We start from the raw sequence: 17,807 nt of genomic DNA, 5'->3' as shown, positions 1-17,807 counted from the left end.
TATTACAGTTTTTTAATTTGTTTAAGGAAGGGAGCTACTGGTATATTTAAGACCACTTCAGAATAAAAGGAATATGAAAAATAAACCCAATTCTAACAGCACGATAAGCCTCATTTTTTTTTAAAATAACCATTATTAAAATATATATCAAAATCATGGCGAACTATGGTGATGGTTACACAACTCTACAAATATACTGAAAGTCACTGAATTGTAAATAATAATAAAAGAAATAAAAACAATTAAATAAAAACAATTAAAATCCAGATACAGGGGGCGCCTGGGTGGCTCAGTGGGTTAAGCCTCTGCCTTCAGCTCAGGTCATGATCTCAGGGTCCTGGGATCAAGTCCCGCATCAGGCTCTCCGCTAAGCAGGGAGCCTGCTTCCTCCTCTCTCTCTCTGCCTGCCTCTCTGCCTACTTGTGATCTTTGTCAAATAAATAAATAAAATCTTTTTAAAATAATTAAATAAATAAAAATAAATAAAATCCAGATACAGGACATTTAAACATTGCTAACAACCTTCTAAAATGATTACAAAATTCTCAGAGAACTCTAGCACTATGTAAAAGGTTGTAAAATTTCCAAATATCTTTGATGAAGTAGTCCACTTGAGATTTTTTTTTTTTTAAGATTTTATTTATTTATTTGACAGACAGAGATCACAAGTAGCCAGAGAGGCAGGCAGAGAGAGACTGGGAAGCAGGCTCCCCGCTGAGCAAAGAGCCCGATGCAGGGCTCGATCCCAGGACCCTGAGATCATGAGGTTTAAACCCACTGAGCCACCAGGCACCCCTCCACTTGAGATTTTAACGCCAAGAAATAAGTGTCCCATAAGTCAACCCTTCCACTTGTGTACTCTCATTCCTTCTGCCATGATCAACACATATCTGACCTTTCCCATCTCTCATGATGAATTCTGCCCTCTCAGTGGAATTCTCCCCATGAGCACATGAGCACTTTATAGCTCCCATCTTGAAAACAACAAAACTCTCTTAGCCTCCACATAAGCCTCTGGTTATCATTTCATTTCTATGTGCCCCTCATAGAACAACCCCTCACTACAGCTGCCTAACTCCCTGTCTCCAAATCCTCCTCTACCATTCTCTCTTGACATCCTTCTCATCACATTTTCTGCCCTGGAATCACTACTGACTTTTCCTTCCCTCACACTCCACATCCAATCCAAAACTATCCGTTCTACCACTAAAGTCTGACTGAAGTCCAACTGATTCTCATCACTTCCACACTTGCACTGTCTCAGCCACCAACATCCCTTACTTGGGTTCTTTTAAGAGCCTCCAACTTAGTCTCTCTACCTCTGCCCTTATCCTACAACGCAGTCTCGAAAGAGTAGCCAGAATGATCCTTTTAAAAGTAAATCTGTCCGGCTCCCGGCTCGGCAGGGAGTCTGCTTCTCCCTCTGACCTCTTTCCTCTCTCTCTCTCTCTCTCAAATAAATAAATAAAATCTTTAAAAAAAATTTAAAAAAAAAAAAAAAAGGAAATCTGATGGGGGCGCCTGGCTGACTCAGTAACAAGAGCAACTCTTGATCTCGGGGTCATGAGTTCAAGCTCCATGCTGGGTGGAGAGGTCACTTAAATAAAAAAACATATAGGGCGCCTGGGTGGCTCAGTGGGTGAAGCCACTGCCTTCGGCTCAGGTCATGATCTCAGGGTCCTGGGATCGAGTCCCGCATCGGACTCTCTGCTCAGCAGGGAGCCTGCTTCCTCCTCTCTCTCTGCCTACTTGTGTTCTCTCTCTGTCAAATAAATAAATAAAATCTTAAAAAAAAAATAAAATAAAATAAAAAATAAAAATAAAAAAAACATATAAAAATAAAGTAAATCTGGGGGCACCTGGGTGGCTCAGTAGGTTAAACGTCTGCCTTCGGCTCAGGTCATGATCTCAGGGTGCTGGGATCGAGTCCCACATAAGGCTCCCTGCTCAGCGGGGAGCATGCTTCTCCCTTTCTCCACTCCTCACTTGTGTTCTCTTATTCTCTCTCTCAAATAAATAAATAAAATCTTTTTTTTTTAAAGATTTTATCTATTTGTTTGATAGAGAGAGATCACAAGTAGACAGAGAGGTAGGCAGAGAGAGAATGGGAAGCAGGCTCCCTGCTGAGCAGAGAGCCCGATGCGGGGCTCGATCCCAGGACTCCGAGATCATGACCCAAGCCGAAGGCAGCGGCCCAACCCACTGAGCCACCCAGGTGCCCCGATAAATAAAATCTTTTAAAAAAATAAAGTAAATCTGATTAATGCACACAGAGAGGTTAAGTTACAGAGCTAAATTGCGGCAAAACTGGGATTCACATCCAGGTTCAGTGTAGATCTCTCTGAACCACAGAGAACTTGAAACAACAAACTGGTCCAAAGAACTAACGGTTCCTAAGTTTCTGATGCACAAATCTTAAACAAGTTTTTCAGATCACAAAGTGTCCTGCGATAAAATAGTAAGAATACTGAGAAAAGGTAAGAAAATTTATATAAATGGAAGCTGTGCCTCTTTAAAGAAAAAGAAAATGTTGATAAGGGGGAGGGGTGGGAGGCAGGAAATTACATCAAAACCCTCTGTGCAAGCGAGCTCTCCAGTGGCCTCTTATCTAATCAGAACAGCACCCAGAGTCCTGACATGGCTTACGAGGCCCCGGAAGGCTACTTCTGTTCCTTCCCTCCTTGCTCTGCCCCCACCACACTGGCAGGTGTCATCACCCAAGGGGCTGTGCCTGGAACACTCGTCCTGAAAAGAGCTGTTCAGTTACCTCCTTCATCTCCTTCAGGCTTCATCTCCACGTCATCTTATTGGAAAGGCCTTTCACAACCATTCACTGGAAATAATATGTCCACCACCACTACCACCAACTTCATATTCTTTCTTATGTTGTTCTACCCTGCATTTATCACAGTCTGTTGTTTACTTGTTCAGTACTATAGAAACGTCATGAAGTCAGCTGCTTCCCCCCAACACCCATGATAATCCCAGAACCTAGAACATTACCTGGCACATATTAGGCACTAGATAAACACTTGCTGAATGAGTAAAAATGAAAGAGGAAAAAAAATGTATGACTTATAAACTTACATGAACGCTTCTTTAAGGGAAAAAAACCAATAAACTGCCAAATGCCAAAATGAGTTAAATGCTTCAACACAGTATTTAAACATAGAGCACAAATCCACAAGACAATTAGCATGTGACACAGACCATATAGGATAGTAATAGAAATACATACAAATTACAATCCCGAGAAGATCTATAAATTGGTTATTTTATTTAAAAAACATACTGACAGGGGCACCTGGCTGGCTCAGGTGAATGCAACTCTTGATCTTTGGGTTAGGAGTTCAAGTCCCACGTTGGGTATAGAGATTACTTAAAAAAAAATCTTAAAAAAACAAACTGAGATATAAAAATCAGAAGATTTTATGATAATGAAAGTAGAATTTCTATTCATTAGATTATTTTTTTGTCCTGTAAAGACACTCGGGACCATAACATATAAAATAAGCAAACAAAAAAGCTAGTTATACTAACTCGACCTTTAAAAAATTGTATTTCAACACACAGAGTAAAATCCTGATCTGAACATATGAACACCATATAAACAAAATGAGTTTCTTACAGAGAGAGCTGCATCTGGGGTAAGTCAGCTGAATTATATTTATGCATGAAATCTCTGGCCCATTTAGAAAATGAAGGAAGATACTCCTCTACTTCTTGTTTTATCTCTTCTTGATTCAGATTTAAGCGATACCTGCAAAATAAGAGATTAAACAAGAAAGCATAAACATGAAAAAGTAAGTAAGAACCAAAAGATCCAAATAAACAAGTTATCCACAAACTAATTAATGGATATATAATGTGATATATATGGGCCACCTGGCTGCTTCAGTTGGTAGAGCACAGAGCATGCGACTCGTGATCTCAGGGGTGTGAGCTCACGCCCCACATTGGGGAAAGAGTTTACTTAAAAATTAAGTAAATAGGGGTGCCTGGGTGGCTCAATGGGTTAAAGCCTCTGCCTTTGGCTCGGGTCGTGATCCCAGGGTCCTGAGATCAAGCCCCACATGGGGCTCTCTGCTCAGCGGTGAGCCTGCTTCCCTCTCTCTCTCTGCCTGCCTCTCTGCCTACTTGTGATCTCTGCCTGTCAAATAAGTAAATAAATAATCTTAAAAAAAAAATTAAGTAAATAAAATCTTGCCCACGGGGAACGCTGGACTGTCCAGAGCCCTGCTCAGCCTGTTCTACAGGTACTGTCATCGTGGTATACAGCCCATCGTGTATACCATGGCATATACTACTTAATCTTAGAATCTACACACATCTAATAGGTGAATCCCAGTAAAAAGCATATGGGTGCTGTCTGCACTAATCCTGCAACTTTTCTCTAAATTTCAAATTATTTCCAAATAAAAAGATTTTTTAAATGTTTTAAGGGCATATATTCTCTGGCCCCACAATTCTAAGTATTTGAGCCAGATATATGCCTCAAAGGTATGAAATAAGGGATATATAAAGGTAGTTTTTTTAAAGATTTGTTTATTTACTGGAGAGACAGAGAGCGAGAGAGGGAAGACAGGGGCAGAGGGAGAGGGAGAGAAAACCTCAAGCAAACTCCACACTGAGCACGGATCCCAAGGCAGGGCTCAATCCCACGACTCTGAGATCATGACTTAAGCCGAAATCAAGAGTTGAAAGCTTAACCAGCTGGGCCACCCAGGGGCCCCTAAAGGTGTTTCTTACACGATTGCTAATAAAAGCAAAGACTGAAATGCCAGGGGGATATTTAAATAAATTACAGTACATCCATACGATGAAATATTACACCATTATTAATTAAAATTGAGACAGCTCAGGGGTGCCTGAGTGGCTCAGCCAGTTGGGCGTCAGACTCTCGATTTCAGCTCAGGTCATGACCATGGGGTCATGAGATCAAGCCCCACAGCAGGCTTGGCACTGGGCTGGGTGTAGAGCCTGTTTAAGTTTTTCCCTCTCCCTCTCGCTCTGCCCCTACCACCCCCTACCCATGCTCTCTCTCTCAAAAAATAAAAGCTCAGAAAGTACTACCAAGGAATGATCACCACACTTAACCTTTAAGTGCACAATAACATACATAGTATTCTACAATTTTTTTTTAAGATTTTATTTATTTATTTGACAGACAGAGATCACAAATAGGCAGAGAGGCAGGCAGGGCGGGGCGGGGGGGAAGCAGGCTCCCCACTGAGCAGAGAGCCCGATGCGGGGCTCGATCCCAGGACCCCAGGATCATGACCTAAGCCGAAGGCAGAGGCTTTAACCCACTGAGCCACTCAGGTGCCCCAGTATTCTACAATTTACCTAACAAAAAATATATATGTACACATACATACACACACACATATTAACACTTGAAATCTCTGTAAAATGACATACAAGAAACTGGTAACAGTGGTTGCCTTTGGGGCAACTGGATGGCTCTGTCGGTTAAGTGTCTGCCTTTAGTTCAGGTCATAAACCCAGGGTCCTGGGACTGGATCCCTCATCAGCCTCCCTGCTCAGCAGGTAGCCTGCTTCTCCCTCTGCCTGCTGTTCCCCCTACTTCTGCTCTCTGTCAAATAAACAAAATCTTAAAAAAAGAAACCAAAACCAGTAGATGCCTTTGGGAAGAGGAACTACGTGACGAGGAGGACACAGGGAAAAAGGACTTACTTTGTACCAGAGAGCCTCTTATACTCCCATAATAGGGTATATACAAATTTAAAACCTTTTTAGGAATAATAATTCATTATTTTAAAAAACATCTACACATTTGGGTAATCGTTTCCTAAATAACTTTCTCCAACCATTTTGGAGCCATTCTTCATTGTCATGATGTCCTTAGGTAAATTCTTTCCAGTGTTTTATTTTTTACAGAGTAGACCCTTTAAAATTTCCAAACCAGTCCATACTGGTTATTTAACATCTTCTGCATTTAAATTCTCCCTTATTAATTTTAGCCAAGTCACAGAAAAACAACACGTAACAGCCTGGTCTTTCCTGAAATTATTAAGATACTTAAGGTAGGCTCTCCGAGCCTAGACTTTTATAGGTATTAACAAGAAGATAAAGCATAGAAGATAAAAATCTGGGGGCACCTGGGGGGTTAAGTGGGTTAAGCATCCAACTCTTGGGGCGCCTGGGTGGCTCACTCATTAAACATCTGCCTTCGGCTCAGGTCATGATCCTAAGGTCCTGGGATAGAGCCCTGCATCAGGCTCCCTGCTTGGCAGGAAGCCTGCTTCTCCCTCTCCCACTCCCCCTGCTTGTGTTCCCTTTCTCGCTGTGTCTTCTATCAAACAGATAAATAAAATCTTAAAAAAAAAAAAAAAAAAAAGCATCCAACCCTTGATCCCAGCTCAGTCCTTGACCTCAGGGCTGTGAGTTTAAGCCCCTGCTGGGCTCCACACTGGAACCTGTATTTAAAAATAAACAAACAAAAAAAGTGACATCTAAATGTCTCAGTCGGTTAAGCAGCTGTCTTTGACTCCGGTCATGATCCCAGGGTCCTAGGATAGAGTCCCGTATCAGGCTCCTTGCTAAGCGGGGAAGCTGCTTCTTCCTCTACGTCTGCCTATAGCTTCCCTACTTGTGCTCGCTCTCTCTGACAAATAAATAAATCTTTAAAAATCTATTCTAAGATCTATAATAAGGTAGAAGGACCTATTAGAGGGTAGAAAAGAACTTTCAACCTGTTGTTTTAGGGTCTGGGAATTTTTAAAAATTTTTCTCTTGGGGTGCCTGGGTGGCTCAGTCAGTAAATGTCTGCTTTTGGCTCAGGTCGTGATCCCAGAGTCCTGGGGTCCGACGGCATCTGGCTCCCTGCTCAACGGGAAGCCTGCTTCTCCCTCTCCCACTCCTCCTGCTTGTGTTCCCTCTCTCACTGCATCTCGCTCTGTCAAATAAATAAACAAAATCTTAAAAAAAAAAAATAAGTTTTCTCTTGATGGGACGGCTGACTGGCTTAGTCAGTAGAGCATGTAACTCTTGATCTTGGTGTGGTGAGTTTTCACCCCACACGTGGGGTAGAGTTTACTTTAAAAAAGGGTCACTACAGCTTCCTGCTTGCACACTTTCTTAGACCCTTTAATCTGAAATAGCAGCTGCTGTGTTGTAGGAGAGACTCACATGGCAAGAAACTGAAGCCTCATGACAACAGCCATGACTGTTACCACCTTGGAAACAGATCCTCCCTTCAAAGGACTGCAGCTCCAAGGGCGCCTGGGTGGCTCAGTGAGTTAAAGCCTCTGCCTTTGGCTCAGGTCATGATCCCAAGTCCTGGGATCGAGCTCCGCATCGGGCTCTCTGCTCTGCGGGGAGCCTGCTTCCTCCCCTCTCTCTCTCTCTCTGCCTGCCTCTCTGCCTTCCTGTGATCTCTGTCTGTTGAATAAATAAATAAAATCTTAAGAAAAAAAAAAAAAAAAAAGGACTGCAGCTCCAAACAGGAGACCCTGAGCCCGAGCCATCCAGCTAAGGCACCTCTGAATTCCTAACCTATAGAAACTATGAGATAATTGATTAAATACTTGTCATTTAAGCCACTATGGTTTTTTTTTAAGCTACTAAGTTTGTTTGTTTGTTTTATTTGACACAGAGAGAGAGTACGCACAAGAAGGGAAAGTGGCAGGCAGGGGGAGAGGGAGAAGCAGGCTCCCCGATGAGCAGAGAGCCAAAGGTGGGGCTTGATCCAGGACCCTGAGATCACGACCTGAGAGGAAAGCAGATGCTTAACTGACCAAGGCACCCAGGCGCCCCTTAAGCTACTAAGTTTTGATGTGATTTGTTTCAGGGCAATGATCAATACAACACACAACAGGTATCACTGTGTGTTGATTAGAGTAGGACAAAAAAAATTAAAACTCTGAAATGCCATAAACAAGTGTTGGCAAGAATGTAGGGAAAAAAAACCAAAAAACCCTTATGTACTATTGGTGAAAATGCAAACTGGTGCAGCCACAGTGGAAACAGTATGGCGGTTCCTCAAAAAAATTAAAAATATAACTACCCTTTGATCCTGAATCACACTACTGGGTATTTACCCAAAGAATTCAAAAACACTAATTCAAAGGGTATATGCACCCCTATGCTTATAGCAGCATTTACAATAGACAAATTGTAGAAGTAGCCCAAGTGTCCATCAATAGATAAGTGGATAAAGATGGCAAGAGAGTGTGCGCACGTGCGCACACACACACACACACACACACAGGAATATTACTCAGCCATAAAAAAAGAATGAAATCTTGTCTTTTACAACAACATGGATGGACCTAGAGAGTTTAACACTAAGCGAAGGAAGTCAGAGAAAGACAAATACCATACAATTTCACTCATATGTGGAATTTAAGAAACAATCAAAAAAACAAAACAAAACCAAAAACAAAAAAAACCAACAATGGGAAAAAAAGGTCCTGACCCAAAAACAGACTCTTAACTGTGAAGAACAAACTGATGGTTACCAGAGAGGAGGTGGGTGGGAGAATGGGTAAAACAGATGAAGGAGATTAAGACTCCACTTATCTCAATGAGCACAGGGTGATGTGTGGCTGTGCTAAATCACTACATTGTACACCTGAACTAATATAACATTGTATGTTAACTATACTGGAAGTGTAATTAAAAACTTAATAAAGAAAAAAAGGTAAGTTACTTTATATATATGACATTTCTTTTAAAAAAGCAAAATTATCTGTTTTACAGTAAAACCTTGACCAAGGCACAATCTCTCTGTGTTAGTGTTTCTTCATTTATAACGGATCATATAAGATGACTAAAAGCACTGAACACAGGACCTGACACACATCAGGGTTCTAAAATGTTTTTAGGATGGAGTGCCTGGGTGGCTCAGTTGTTTATGCATCTGTCTTCAGCTCAGGTCCTGATCTCCAGGTCCTGGGATCGAGTCCCATATTGGGCTCCTGGCTCAGTGGGAAGTCCGCCTCTTCCTCTGCCTCTCCCCCCATTCCCGCTCTCTCCTCTTCTTTCTCTCTCATATAAATAAATAAAATCTTCTTTAAAAAAAAATAAGAAAGAGGGGCACCTGGGTGGCTCAGTTGGTTAAGAGACTTCCTTCAGCCCAGGTCATGATCCTGGAGTCCCGGGATCAAGTCACACATCGGACTCCCTGCTGGGCAGGGAGTCTGCTTCTCCTGCTGACCTTTTTCCACTCATGCTCTCTCTCTCTCTCATTCTCTCTCTCTCTCAAATAAATAAATAAAAATTAAAAAGAAAAAAAGAAAAACAAAAGAAAAAATTTTTAGGACAATAGATCATATGGCATTAGCATACAACTGTATGGCATTCTGGAACACATTTTTTCCATATAAACAGGGAAAGAGGTTACCGCGTGACTCAGTGGGTTAAGCCTCTGCCTTCTGCTCAGGTCATGATCCCAGGGTCCTGGGATCAAGGCCTACATGGGGCTCTCTGTTCAGCAGGGAGCCTACTTCCCCCCTCTCTCTCTGTCTGCCTCTCTGCCTACTTGGGATCTCTCTCTGTGTCAAATAAATAAATAAACAAATAAATCTTTTTTAAAATAAATAAATAAACTGGGAAAGAGAATTACATCTGGGAAAAGGTTTACGACAACTAGTCTAGAAATCAAAATTACCCCTAATAAAAATAATTCTGTGAAAAAACACGGTTTGCAATAAGAGTCACAAAGAAACAGAATATGCCTATATTCTGTTATTCAAATATTCAAAGAAGCAGAATATGCCAACCTCTCTGCATATAGTCACTCATAAAATGTCAATGATTAGCCATTTGTGGGTTTACGTATATTCGCTCCACTGTCATAAAAATTTTGCAAAATAGGTATTACCGCCTTTTTCAAAATCTTTAGGTAACCTGTTCAAACCTAAAACTGGCAAAGCTAAAATTTAAAACTAGGTCCATCTGACTCCCAAACCCATACAATTTATAGTATGTCACATTTCTAGAAATAAAGCAAAATGTTTTTCATACTCTTGGAGAGCAGCTGGAGTCTATTGTGCACGTGTACAGATATTTTTAGCTCAAGAGTTTCTATTCTGCAATTTCAGAAGATCATCACAGAACTGCAGTGGGGTACTACAACCCTGAACTTGCAATTCTAGTATTATTCTGATTTATATTTAATAGTCTAATAACGAAATACCGTATGGATTCCAGGAGAGAATTCTCTATAATAAAATAGTACCTATAGCACATGTTGTAACTACTTACATTTCCTTGAGATGCCTTATTTCTTGAACAGTTTGAAAAGCAAATTCTTGTAGCTTTTCTGGGGCAAAGCTATTGCTTATTGCTTTTTGAAATACTTCATGAAGAACTGTACCAATCAGCATTTGGCGCGTGGCTGGATCAGAGCTCTATTTAAAAAAAAAAAATCATACATTTTATTTCAAAACATATTAAAGACACGATCCCATATTTTATTACCTATCCTATTAGATCACCACAGCCAAAGTGCACAGGTGAGACAAATGTCAAAATATTAAATAACTTTTTTCTAGTGAGTAAAATTATAGATGATTTTAACTTTCAAGTTTTTTTTTTTTTAATTTATTCATTTGAGAGAGAAGAGAGTACACAAGCAGGGGGAGAGGGAGAGGGAGAAGCAGACTCCCCATGAGCAGGGAGCCCAATGCAGGGCTGGATCCCAGCACCCTGAGATCATGACCTGAGCCAAAAGCAGACACTCAACTGACTGAGCAACCCAGGCACCCAACTTTTACTTTCTTCTATTCAGAATTACTTGATTTTACAAGCATGTTCTTTTTAATCAGTGATTTCCATTTTGAAAACATTAAAAATAACCTCTATGTAAAATTTCAATGTATTCTCAAATGCTTAACATATTATTTTCTAATTTCACTTTATAATCTACTCAAATTAAATGCAGCCATAGCTCATAAATTCATGTAAGTAAAAGATATTATCAAACATAAACTTCAGGGCATCTCAATGGCTCAGTCATTAAGCGTCTGCCTTCAGGTTGGGTCATGATTCCCAGGTCCTGGGATTGAGCCCTGCATCAGGCTCTCTGCTCAGCAGGGAGTCTGCTTCTCCCTCTCACACTCCCCCTGCTTGTGTTCCCTCTCTCTGTGTCTCTCTCTGTCAAATAAATAAAATCTTAAAAAAACAAACAAAAACCATAAACTTCAAACTTACAACAAAGATTTTTGACAAGGGAACTTGACAAAAATGTTCCCTCCACTCAGAAAGAACCAGTATTTTAAAAAAAGACACCATATTTCTCAATTAACTCTATTCTTAGCTTAGACCTTCCTCTTAAAGATATAATAAAGCCACCAAAACACGCTTCAAAAATCTTAAAAATTAATTTACAGAGGACTCTCTGTACTACTTATGCAAGTTCTTTGTGAGTCCTAAGAACTTAAAATAGAAAGTTTTTAAGAATTAAAAAATATTCAGGGCTAACTTATAAAATGTAGTTAAAAGACAAGTTGATAGCCCTTACCCACAAATGAAAATATAAAGCTGATTTTTTAAAACTACAATTAATTGACAACTAAGACTATTAGAAAATGTCTATTTAGGGATTTTTCCTTCTCTTTTTTTTTTCTTTTTGCTCAGCTGTATTTTTGGATTTCTATATACATATAAATTGTATAATTTTAAAAATACCCTGAAAAGAAGAAATTCTTTAACAAATAAAACCCAGGTTCTTCAACAAATGGTACTGAAGCAAAGAGGGAGACATACCAACCAAACATAATGCAAAAAAATTTTTTTTGGAAGAACCTGGCTGGCTCAGTCAGAGAAGCATGCAAATCTTGATCTTGGGGTTATAGTTTCAAGCTCTATGTTGGGATTAGAGACTACTTAAAAAAAAATAAAATCTTGGGGCACCTGGGTGGCTCAGTAGGTTAAGCCTCTGCCTTTGGCTCAGGTCATGATCTCAGGGTTCTGGGATCAAGCCCCAAATCAGGCCCTCCGCTCAGCAGGGAGCCTGCTTCCACACCTCCCCCTTTGCCTCTCTGCCTACTTGTGATCTGTCTGACAAATAAATAAATAAAATCTTTAAAAAAATAAAAATAATTTTAAAATAATAAAAAATAAAATCTTAAGGGATGCCTGGGTGGCTCAGTTGCTTAAGCATCTGCTCTCACGGTCATATGATCAAGCCCTGTAAAGGGCCCTCTGCACTCAGTACAGAGTCTGCTTCAGACTGTCTCTCCCTCCCATGTGCTCTCTCTCTCTCAAATAAATAAAATCTTCAAAAAATAGTAAATAAAATATTTTAAAAAAGGAAGAAAAAGAAAAAGATCTTGGATCTTTTGGATTCTGACTAATTCTAATAAAACAACTGAATAAAAAGATATTTTCTTGGGGCGCCTGGGTGACTCAGTCAGTTAAGGGCCTGCCTTCAGCTCTGGTCATGCTCCCAGACTCCTGGGATCAGTCTGCATCAGGCTCCCTGCTCAGCGGGGATCCTGCTTCTCCCTCTCCCTCTGCCTGCCACTCCCCCTGCTTGTGTTCTCTCTCTCCCTCTGACAAAAATTTTAAAGCTTTTATTTATTATTTGAGAGAGAGAGAGCACAAGCAAGAGAAAGAGTATGAGCAAGGGGGAGGGGCAAAGGGAGAGAGAGAAGCAAACTCCCCATCAAGCAGAGAGCCCAGTTCAGGGCTCGATCCCAGACCTCAGTATCATGACTTGAACTGAAGGCAGACGCTTAATCCACTGAACCACCCAGGTCCCCCTAAAAAGATATTTTCAATAAAGCACATTACAGGGGCGCCTGGGTGGCTCAGTCGGATAAGCATCCAACTTTTGATTTCAGCTCAGATGATGATCTCAGGGTTGTGAGATGGAGCGTGTCTGGCTTGACACTGAGCACAGAGCCTGCCTGAGATTCTCTCTCCCTTTCCCCCCACCCCCCGAACCCCGCAAGCACTCCCCTTCTCTCTAAACAATAAAAATAAGAAATAATAAAAAGACATTACAGAAAATTGAGCATTATATTAATTTAAGGAATTACGATTCTTTATATTATGTATGATAAAGATATTATATTTATATTTTAAATATCTTCAGCTTTCATTTACTTGCAAAATAATAGAATGTTTGAGAACAACAAAATGGACACATGGGAGTTTACTTAAAAAAAAAAAAAAAAAAAAAGTGTTATCAGGCGCCTGGCTGGCTCAGTCAGTTAAGTGTCTGCCGTTGGTTTAGGTCATGATCCCAGGGTCCTGGGACTGAGCCCATCAGGCTCCCTGCTTAGTGGGGAACCTATTTCTCCCTCTCCCTCTGCGTGCCACTCCCCCACTTGTGTGCTCTCTTTCTCTGTCAAGTAAATAAATTTTAAAAAGATTTTTTTTTGAAAGTGTGAAAGTGCTCTGTAACTCTAATACCCGTAGAAACACCAGCTGTTAATATTATTCACCCTAAAAGTTTCACTCAAGACAGCTCTTCTCATACACCGAATACTACTGGCTATGCTTGTGCCAGAAATCAGTATGTCTGGATATAGAATCAAATATCCAAAATCTTCATCTATTATCCAAGTATCAGATAGGCAGTCTCCCTCCAAATGAATGATGTCCCCTGGCTCCACTGGTACAGAGCACCTACAAATAAAGCATAGTATACATAGTTTAGATTCCTACATTTAAACATATTAAAGAAGCTTCAAAAAGTAAACAAATATTTTATCTAAAGGAAGGGTATCTGTAAACTTATGGGTCTTTCAAAAAAATCTAACACTAGGATGTAGTCTTTTGAATCTTCTCCTAGTCACTCTACTCCTTTCTACCTTTGAAATATACCTGAGAATACTCAGGGGTCTTCCTGAAATACCAAAAAGGAAAACTGCTTAATGTTAGCATCATCTAACACAAAAGCTACCAAATCTTTAATAGTGTTAATACATTGCTCCAATTCATAATTGGATTGTTTCAATAATAATTCTCTCATTCCTAAAACTTCTAGTGTATCTAGTTTCTGTAAGTCCTAAGGCATGAAGCCAAACCCAATGTGTTAAGCATAAAATATTTATCATTTTTATCTGGACAAAAAGCCTAAATAGACAAAATTAGACCTCCACTTTCTGGGCATTTCCCCTTCACCCCTCACAAACCATACTTTGCTTGAGTAGAGAACTCTAGGGTTTAAGAATGTTCTAATACTGTAATTAATTTTGCTCTTAGTGAAAAGCTGCAATCTAAGACAAAAAGTACTGGGAAATTTTAGAAGTAGTCGCTTAATAAGGACCTTTGTAATAAATTTTCAAATGACAATAAAAACCAAGTTTCAGAATAAGGAACTTGAGATGCTGGGGTAACAAGCACAATTTCTACAAGAAATTAATTCAGGTTCATTTCTATTCCCTTTATTAACAATTAAATTATAGCAACATCCACAAAAGCCAATGAGATGAGTTTTAAAATGGTCCCCTTAAGCCAGATTAGTGCTCAAAGTAACACGAAAATTACCAGTCATTCCTAAGGATACACAGTTCTTTATTTTCTAGTGACTGGGAAGCAGTAATGATTAGGTGTTTTTCATGGGTTCCTTCTTCATTCTGTACAATATTGACCGCTAACACCAGGTACCGGTTATCCATTCCTCCGTTCAAAACCATTTTAGAAATGGAACCTTCCACCTTCTTCTGAAATCTGAAAAATATACAAACAAAACTACTTTAATATAAAATAAGTCATCCAATTTCCTTTATCTACAAACCAACCTTCTCAATTTTCTAGGTTTGCTTCTTGTAGAAAGCTTATCACAATGATCATTAGCTAAATAGGTAAAAATTAAGAGACTAAGGGCATAGCAGAATTCCTATTAAAAACCTTCCCAGACATGGGGCACCTGGGTGGCTCAGAGTGTTGGGCCTCTGCCTTCAGCTCAGGTCATGATCTCAGGGTCCTGGGATGGAGCCCTGTATAGGGCTCTCTGCTCAGCAGGGAGCCTGCTTCCCACCCCACCTCTGCCTGCCTCTGCCTACTTGTGATCTCTCTCTCCATTAAATAAATAAAAAAACTTTAAAAAAATTTTAAAAAAACTTCCCAGACGTAATGACACTTAAAACATGCTTATGATATGGATTTTTCCAAATACACTCTTAGTTCTTAGGAGGAGCTCTCTGGGACATCCATAATCACGAAAATCAAGGATAAATTGAAAAATATTAAATAACAAATTCCTACCACTGGTGCAAACTTTACCAAAGTACAAGCGAAAGGAAATGACTTGGACACTAACCCTTTTGTAAATGAAAGGGATATTTGTCAGGGAAAAGCATAGTGTGGGGGGTTTGCTGATGTCCTACTGTGAGCCACAGTCTTACATTAACCTTTAGGCCTACTTAGAAATCACTACTCCAGGGGCACCTGGGTGGCTCAGTGGGTTAAGCCGCTGCCTTTGGCTCAGGTCATGATCTCAGGGTCCTGGGATCGAGTCCCGCATCGGGCTCTCTGCTCAGCAGGAAGCCTGCTTCCCTCTCTCTCTCTCTGCCTGCCTCTCTGACTACTTGTGATTTCTCTCTGTCAAATAAATAAAAATAAAAAAATCTTAAAAAAAAAAAGAAAAAAGAAATCACTACTCCAAACTACTATTTCAGGAAGAAAATCCTTCTATAAAATTCAGTGAGAAACAACTAGCCCCTACCTCGCAGAGAAAAGCAAGCTTAATACCTGTCATGTTCGCTCATTCCTTCACGGAGTAACTCACACATTTCTTATTTATAACGGGCAGGTCAACTTCACAACACTTTTATCCATCAATCCTTAATCCGCCTGAAAACTGCAGAATTCTCTAATCATTATAGAAAACACTAAGTCCCTCGTTAGTCTTTCCAGTTTGACTGCAGTCTTTGTCAGTGACAGTACACCTGAGTCCAACGTCGTTACCTCTATAAACACCCAACCCTGGGCTTTCTTACTCTGTAATCACCTCATTCACCTACTTCAGGAGGCCTCAGGCCATGAATTTCCCGGGGTCAGCTGGACGCCTTAAGGATTTCGCAAAGGATAATGCTGATCAAAACCCAAACTGCAGGGACGCCTGGGTGACTCAGTTGGTTAAGCAGCTGCCTTCGGCTCAGGTCATGATCCCAGCGTCCTGGGATCGAGTCCCACATCGGGCTCCTTGCTCGGCAGGGAGCCTGCTTCTCCCTCTGCCTCTGCCTGCCACTCTGTCTGCCTGTGCTTGCTTTCTCCCCCTCTCTCTCTGATAAATAAATAAAATTTAAAAAAAAAAAAAAACCAAAATGCAAAGATCCGTCAACAATAATTGGTATCATTATTAATTAAAAATAATTCCACACCATGATTATGGGTCAAGTTGTCCTCCTGACTAGTCCAAGTTGAGGGTAGAGAGCTCTCCTGGAGCAAGTTTCTCCGACTTAAACCTAGAGGAAAGCATCTACAGTTGCAACTTCCCTTTATGAAGGCGTTTAAGGTGCCTTACCCTCCCGGAATTCGGGTGAGTGATATCTAGAAAAAGAAATGAACCGAGCGCCTGGGTGGCTCAGTGGGTTAAGCCGCTGCCTTCGGCTCAGGTCATGATCTCAGGGTCCTGGGATCAAGTCCCGCATCGGGCTCTCTGCTCAGGAGGAGCCTGCTTCCCTTCCTCTCTCTCTGCCAACTTGTGATCTCTCTCTCTCTCTCTGTCAAATAAATAAATAAATCTTTAAAAAAAAAAAAAAAAAAGAAATGAACCGTTAAGGGAGTCGTCTCTGGGCTCTGGCCCGAGCGCGGCCCCAAAGAGAATACTACGAAGCGGACCCCAGCTTTACAAACTCGTCGGGAGCCCCGAGTGGGGTCCTTTAACCTCGAGCCCGGCTCCTCGGAGGCGCGGCGGCGGCCTCTCCCGCTCCTTCCTTTCAAATCTCCCGCCGGGCTCCCAGACCCTCCCTCCGCTCCGCTCACCGCTCCGCCGGCGGCTCAGCCTCTTCCCCGAGACTCTTCTTCAGCAGCTCCAGTTCTTCCAGTTGCGCCATAGCAAGTGCGGAAAATGCAAACTGTCGCCAGGTAAAATCAGAGAAACCCAGCAGCTCCGACGACAAAAAAAGAAGCGCGAGTTGGGGAGGCGCTGTGCGCATGCGCCTTCCCGCTGTGGCCCCAAGGGACCTGCGCGAAAGAGCCCCCTCCTGGTCTGGCGCTTCCACGCGGAGCCCCCCACTCGGTGGCGGGAGTCTGAACAAAGTCTTTACTCCCTTGCTTTCGGCTGTCGTAGACGAGAAATCTAATCTGGCCCAGACTAAGTGCTCCCGCTCTTTCTCTTAGACACGCCAATCCTTGCTCAACTCACACTTTTAAAATCAATTGTCCAAACCCAGCCGTCCCTTGTTAGCTTGCAGAATTTTCCAATTTGGGGGTAAACAACCTCCCCCCTTTCTTTCTTTTTTTTTTTTAGAGAGAGAGAGAGAGAGAGCACGGGGGCGGGGGGGGGGGGCGAGCAGGGAGAAGCAGACTCCGGGCTGAGTAGGGAGCCCCAGGCAAGCTGGATCTCAGGAGCCTGGGATCTTGACCTGAGTGGAAGGCAGGCAGAGACTTAACCAACTGGCCATCCAGGTGCCCCTGTCTTTGTTGGTTTTGTTTTGTTTTGTTTAAAGATTTTATTTATTTATTTATTTGACAGAGATTAACAAGTAGGCAGAGAGGCAGGTGGGGCGAGGGATAGAAGACTCCCTGCCTAGCAGAGAGCCCAATGCGGGGCTCCATTCATGGACCCTGAGATCATGACCTGAGCTGAAGGCAGAGGCTTAACCCACTGAGCCACCCAGGCGCCCCTCTTCTGGTTTAAGATTGATTTATTTTGTAAGGAG

The 17,807-nt window shown here is 41.4% G+C and overlaps 1 protein-coding gene across 1 annotated transcript in view; it reads right to left on the bottom strand.

Moving 5' to 3' along the window:
• The window catches only part of DNA2 (DNA replication helicase/nuclease 2), a 55,489-nt gene extending 38,436 nt beyond the window's left edge, over positions 1–17,053 (bottom strand). Inside the window, exons 1-5 of the mRNA XM_059170091.1 lie at positions 16,909–17,053; positions 14,467–14,649; positions 13,419–13,602; positions 10,231–10,376; positions 3,629–3,760 (exon numbers count right to left, since the gene is read on the bottom strand). Of these exons, the coding sequence (XP_059026074.1) occupies positions 3,629–3,760; positions 10,231–10,376; positions 13,419–13,602; positions 14,467–14,649; positions 16,909–16,979 (716 nt within the window). The 5' untranslated portion in view covers positions 16,980–17,053. The remainder of the gene's footprint in view (positions 1–3,628; positions 3,761–10,230; positions 10,377–13,418; positions 13,603–14,466; positions 14,650–16,908) is intronic.
• Positions 17,054–17,807: the final 754 nt, after the last annotated feature.

This window comes from Mustela lutreola, chromosome 4 (assembly GCF_030435805.1).
Source record: "Mustela lutreola isolate mMusLut2 chromosome 4, mMusLut2.pri, whole genome shotgun sequence".
Taxonomy (NCBI): Eukaryota; Metazoa; Chordata; class Mammalia; order Carnivora; family Mustelidae; genus Mustela; species Mustela lutreola.
Note: the sequence above shows the minus strand (reverse complement) of the source record. Positions and strands in the feature narration are given on the sequence as shown.